Source organism: Petaurus breviceps, unplaced genomic scaffold (genome assembly GCF_028583685.1).
Source record: "Petaurus breviceps papuanus isolate PSGF00001 unplaced genomic scaffold, PetGlider_PUasm1.0 140, whole genome shotgun sequence".
Classification (NCBI taxonomy): domain Eukaryota; kingdom Metazoa; phylum Chordata; class Mammalia; order Diprotodontia; family Petauridae; genus Petaurus; species Petaurus breviceps.
In genome coordinates, this window is record NW_027185698.1 from 46,146,379 (window position 1) to 46,152,389 (window position 6,011).

Genomic DNA, 6,011 nt, shown 5'->3' on the forward strand with positions numbered 1-6,011 from the left:
AGGCCCAGGGTGGAAGCTGAGGGGCATGGGCGAAGGAGGGAGGATGACAATTTCCCTGGAAGAGAACTTCATGGGATAGGGAAAAGAGAGCAAGTCTTTGGTAAGCCCCCAGAGCCGGGCTGGCCGAGCGAAGTAGGATTTGGACTGCGGGGCCTGTAATGAAGAGTGAGCCTTTTGGGGCAACTGGTAGGAGGTTTGTGTGGGTTTCCCCGCCTTTGCCACCTCTTTCTTACTTACAGTCTTCTCCCAGATCAGTGGGAGTCCGAACCCATTCCAAAACGCAGTCCACTTGGGATGGGGAGTCAAAGACTCCTGGGCCTGAAAGTGTTGGAGGCAGGGCTTATGAAGGTTCTGTGGGGGTGAAAGAGAAGGTCGGAGAGAATTCAGAGAGTCACCCCAAGGTAGTGGAGTTGGGGCCGTGATCCTGGGCCTAGAGCTCCCAGCGCCTCTGCTGGCACAGGACAGGACTTTCGGTTGTGGCGGCAATATTAGTCTGTGCAGGAGGGCTGAGAAGAGCTTGGATGGAAGGAGGAAAGGGAACTAAGGTGAGGTTTTCAAGAGCTAGTAGGCACGCTTTTCCCCTCCGGGCATGAAGATCACGCACTGCCTCCTAGAAGCATTTGGCCCAGCGCCCAACCTGCGGGAGGCGTTCTGGGGCAACCCAGGGGAGGCCGCAGCCTCCACCTTCCTCGCAAATCATGCAACTGTGGAGAATCTCGGGACCCAGAACCGAAAACCAAGTTCATGGTGTCTAGTCGGAAACAAAATTTCAGAAGCTGCTGGAACCTGACTCAAGACCAAAGTTAATCAGAGTTCGAAAGGCCTCTTGTTCACCCCTAACCACCTTCACTTGGTCAGAAGAGTGTGTAGTGAAGAGGTGGGAAATGGAGGTGAGAGAGAACGTTTTTATCCATTCTCCTGTACCCCAAGGAAAATCAGCGCGTATTTGTGATGCCACTCCTTCCGGAGCCCTGGTTCGGACCTTGGCCTCCGAGACTAGCCTGTGTCTGACTTCACTGCGAGAGAGGCAGAGCCATTAGGCAGCCGAGTCCGAGTTTTTCAGTCTTTGAGTAAAAATCAAAGTCGTGAGTGTCTAGTCCCGGCTTTGACTTTCACACATTGCGACCTTGGGCAAGTCCCTTTCCTTTCTCGGCCTCGGTTTCTCCCCTCTGCAAAAAATAAAGAGGTTGGATTAAAAGGTCTCTAAGGCCCGGTCCAGGCGGGACACTCTGTAATTAGGCTAATTCCTTGAGGATACAGACCTCTGTCCTGAAAGCTAGCCTACCCATGCCTGTGTTATAAAGCTTGAAGGGTCACTGGTGGGGCCAGCGCTAGATAGACTTGCACTAATGTGAGAAAGTAGTATGGCCAAAAGTAAAGCCTGGTTGATTCCAGCGCCTGGCAGCCTTCAGCCGAGGTCATTACTCCTGGAGTGAATATGGAATAGGAGACCTCCTAGTTTGGCACTCTGGGCTGTAAACAAACTGTCCCACCTCCACGGCCGCCGAGCCTTGGGCTTGGAAGGGTTCAACCCCAGGAGTTCAAAGTGGTGATTTGGAAACCTGCCCCGAAGCCAACTTTCCCCGGCACTCCCTTTCCGAAAAGTCTTCCCTGCAGGGAGAGACAACTGTCAAAGCCGCTGAATGAGTTGGAATATGGGACTTTCTCCATGCATCCCAGGTAGTGAAAAGACTCTTTTCCAAAGCTAAGGAGCCCGCGTCGCAACAAGACCAAACTGGTCAATACTTCGGGTATGCAAACCCTGTTCACCCTGCGGGAGAATCCGTCCTTGGGTGCTCAAGGATGGAACCCTGAACTGCATCTGAAACAGGACCTTGGGGTCTCAGGGTTACAGACCCAAGAATAGAAGGGGATGCAGAAAGGGAAAAGAGGGACTAGTCAGGGATTCAGCCCTCGATCTGTGAATACCTGTATTTGACCCCACTGAGCTCCAAGTGAGGGCCAGGGCTGCCCCAGTCCCGCCAGACTGCTTTGGATTTGTGGGGTCTGGGGGCAGTGCCCGAGCTTTGCTGACAGGCCCGGACGCGCCAGGCTAGGCTGAGGGAGTTCGCTTTTAAGTATTGGATAATTGCCTTGTTCGGTGCCCAAGCCCCGTTAATTGGAGTATAATATAAACCGAAATAAATTAAATGACCGTTAACTAGTTTGTACATTACACAAAATGAGTTTAATTAAGTTTGTATCTGCCCTGCTAATCAATACGAGTATTTACTCCAATGTAATACTTTTCAGTTGGAAGTAGAGAGAAAACAAATAAGAGAGAAATTAAAAGGGGGTGGGGGAGGTTGACAACGGGTGCGGGGGCTTCCGAATGAAGGTCACTTCACTGATCCCCGCTTTGCCACTCCTGGTTTCAGTGAAATTATGGCCAGTTTTCGTCTTTATCGAGGACATTTAGTCTCCCTCCTCTTTCGTATTTGACTTCATTTTTAAAAGAAACAACCTTTCTTGACTATTTCCTTTAGTGGAGAAAGTTGCTCTGAAGAGGATTCCGACATATGTTAAAAGAATAATCCCATCGACGAAGGAAGGAAGGAAGGAAGGAAGGAAGGAAGGAAGGAAGGAAGGAAGGAAGGAAGGAAGGAAGGAAGGAAGGAAGGAAGGGAGGGAGGGAGGGAGGGAGGGAGGGAGGAAGGAAGGAGGATGGGGAAAGTAAAGAAGGGAAATGGTAAGGGAGAGAAGGAAAGGAAGGAAAGAGGGAAGAAAAGGGGAGGGATGGTGAAGGAAAGGAGGAAGGGAGGGAGGAAGGAAGCAAGCAAGGAGGAAGGGAGGAGGGAAGGAGAAAAGTGAGGGAGGAGGGAAGGGAGGGAAGGGGAAGGAAAGAAGGGAAAGAGGAAAGGAGGAAGAAAGGAAAGAAGGGAGGGAGAGAAGGAGGAAGGAAAGAGGGAGGGAAGGGAGGGAAGAAAAGTGAAGGGAGGACAAGAGAAGAAATAGTGAAGGGAGAAGAGAAGGGAAGAAGAAATTGGAAAAGAAGGAAAAGGCAAAAAAGGAGAGAAAAGGAAGGGCAGAAAAGAAAGCAAAGAGAAAGGGTAGAAGAAAGAGAAAGAAAGGAGAGGAAGGAAGATGAGAATAGAAACAATGAATATAGAGTGAAGGAAGAAAAAAGAAATGAGAGAAGGAAGAAATAGGGAGAGGAAGAAAAAAGGAAGGAAGGAAGGAAAGAAAGAAAGAAAAAAGGAGGGAGGGGAGGAAGGAAGGAGGCAAGGTTGATGCGTGGGACCACGGAGGAGATTGGTCATTGCTTTTATAGGATACTTGGAACGAAGCCGTGTAATTCAGTGTAATTGTCTAATGCCTCTTTGCCCGGATAATTTGCCAACCAAAGAGAAGATGTAGCTCAGAATGGCCTCCCCCACCCCCACCCTCACCCAGCCGGGACCCGGTAAAACTTTAGTTCTTTGAGGCAAGTACCTTGTTATTTTTTATCCTTGCATCCCCAGCACCTGGCGCGGTGCCTTTCAATATAGTAAACACTTAATAAAATTGTTGAATTGAATTCGGATTTTCCAAGGCTTCGAGGTCCCCGGGAGAGTTCGGTTACCGGGTAAGGGTGTGCAAAGTAGGTGAAAAGGACTGCTAAGCAAAATGTGGTCCCTGGGAGGGCAGGAATATGCTGCACAGAGGCCCCTAGTTGGGCCCACCGGGACACCGATCACAGAGAAGCCTCCGGAGTTAGACCTGAGAGCTGCAGGAAATTTCCCACACGTCGAGTTTCTGCCGGATTAGGGGGCTAAGGGTTGAGATAGGGGTTCAGTCTTTATCCAGGCTCCAGTCCTCTCTCCTCTCTTTGGCCTGAATCTCCCTTTTCCGAACCCGACCCTCCACCTTTTCGGGAAACGGAAGACTAGTCAGAGTTCTCCTAGAAGTGGGAAGGCCGCACGTGCCATAGCAAAGTTCCAGATAATTGTATGGTGCCGCCCCCCTATTCCCATACCCACCACCCATCACCCACCCCTCACACACACAGCTTACACATTCTCTCAGCTTCCAGTCTGAGGAAACATCGAGGAAGAAGGGAGACAGTCAGAGGAATGATTTCCTCTGCGGAACCTCAGTCCAAGATGGGGACTTTTTCCTTTACTCTAACTTGAGAAACTTTTTTTTTTATCATTCCCTCCTAACGGTTTCAGCGTAGCCAGGGATAGGGACTTCCTTCTGAATGCCCTGGCTGGAAAGTTGGGGATAAGAGGAATACATTGGTCAAAGACCAAAGCCGCGGGGAGAATGGACTTAAAATCTAACTGTCCTTCTCTTTGTTTCTCCTCTCTTCCCCTGCTTTTTCAACGTCTCTGTTCCCGTCTCTTCCTATGGCTCCTTGTTTCGCTTTTCATCTTCTCTTTTATCTGTTTTCACCACCACCCTTTACTTCTCTCTCTGTCTGTCTCGCTGTCTCTGTCTCTGTCTGTCTGTCTCTCTGTGTCTGTCTCTCTCTTTCTCTGTGTGTGTGTCTGTCTGTCTCACTTTCTGCACTTGTGTTCCCATATCTGTGTCTCTTCCTTTGTCCCTGTCTTTCTCTGTCCCTGTCTCCTTTTGTGCGTGTGCCTGTTTCCTTCCCTCTAATTTCCTTTGCTCCCTTTTCTGTACCCCTGTGTCTCTTCTCGGTGACCCCGCACTCCCATTTCTGTTTCCTCTGTCTCTCCCTATTTTTTTGTTTTTCCGTTTCCACCCTGCGCCCTGCAGACACGGACGTCTACAAGACTGAGGGGAGCGAAGTGAACAGTTACAGCAGCAGCGGGCGACCCAGCCCCAGTCCGAGCCCCAGTCCCAGTCCCAGTCCAGGCAGCGAAGAGCTGCCCGACGAGTTGTTGGGCGGCGAGGAGACCCTCAGCAGCAGCAGCAGCGGCGCCGGCGGCATCGCAGGAGGGTGTGCGGGAGGAGGCACCGAAGCCGAGGTCGGAGCTTCCAGGCACGCGGAGGGAGAAGAGGAAGAAGACGCCGATCCTGGTCCTCCTGGGGCCGTACCCGGCCCACCTGCGCCACCAGCCGCGCAACCTACGTCGAGCACTCAGTCTGGGCCGCAGGCGGCAGCGTCCGCAGCCACAGCGGCCAAACCCAAACGCAAACGCACCGGCTCTGATTCCAAGTCAGGAAAGCCGCGCAGGGCGCGCACAGCCTTCACCTACGAGCAGCTCGTGGCGCTGGAGAACAAATTCAAGTCTACGCGCTACCTGTCAGTGTGCGAGCGCCTCAACCTGGCGCTGTCGCTCAGCCTCACTGAGACACAGGTGAAGATCTGGTTCCAGAACCGCCGGACCAAGTGGAAAAAACAGAACCCGGGAGCTGACACTAGTGCCCCAACCGGAGGCGGGGCGGGGCCCGGACCCGGCTTGGGCGGGCCAGGGGCAGGTCTGGCCGGAGGACTAAGCCCTCTCAGCCCGTCCCCGCCCATGGGCACTCCTCTAGCCATGCACGGTCCCACCGCTTACCCCGGTCATGGCCCTGGAGGGCTAGTGTGCGCGGCACAGTTGCCCTTCTTGCCCAGCCCCGCGGTGCTCTCGCCCTTTGTGCTGGGTTCACAGACCTATGGGGCGCCCGCCTTCTACACTCCGCACCTATGAATTCAGGCTCAGGCCACCGCTGCCGCCTCCTTCGGCCGCCTCAGGCTCAGACAGCCACCCCACCGCCCTCCCCCTCGCCTCCACCGTTGATCTCCTACGCTCTGCTCCGCTTTCCCCATTTATAACCTTTTCCCCACACGCAGACTTCCGATGACTCGACAGCACTGGCGGCGCAGAAGGTGTGGGGTGCAAGGGCACCTGTCCATTTCGTCGGGGCTCCCTCAGCCCACAAACTCCACCTACCCCTTAAAGGAGGCTCTGCACTCTTCTCCGACCTGGAGGATGTGCCCGATCAGGGAGAGGAAAAAAGGGGCAAAGAGTTGTCTGGGTCCCGTCCCATCCCCTCCCCGCGCTCCACTCGAGAACAACCTCAGACAGAAGTGAGGAGAGAGCGGAGTAGCCAGCGGGGTGCCCATGAAAGGCTCGGTCCCG

The 6,011-nt window shown here is 53.2% G+C and overlaps 1 protein-coding gene across 1 annotated transcript; it reads left to right on the forward strand.

The window, feature by feature from the left end:
• Positions 1-589: 589 nt before the first annotated feature.
• Positions 590-5,579, forward strand: NKX1-1 (NK1 homeobox 1). The gene is made up of 2 exons (XM_069073326.1): positions 590-740; positions 4,702-5,579. Exons 1-2 carry the CDS (start codon positions 590-592, stop codon positions 5,577-5,579), a joined length of 1,029 nt encoding a protein of 342 aa, XP_068929427.1.
• Positions 5,580-6,011: the final 432 nt, after the last annotated feature.

Bases quoted from the DNA above. Each gene is read 5' to 3' on its own strand.
- NKX1-1 (XM_069073326.1), top strand. From the start codon at position 590: ATGAAGATCACGCACTGCCTCCTAGAAGCATTTGGCCCAGCGCCCAAC. The intron at 741-4,701 runs GTTCATGGTGTC...TGCGCCCTGCAG, and splicing joins GACCCAGAACCGAAAACCAA to ACACGGACGTCTACAAGACT.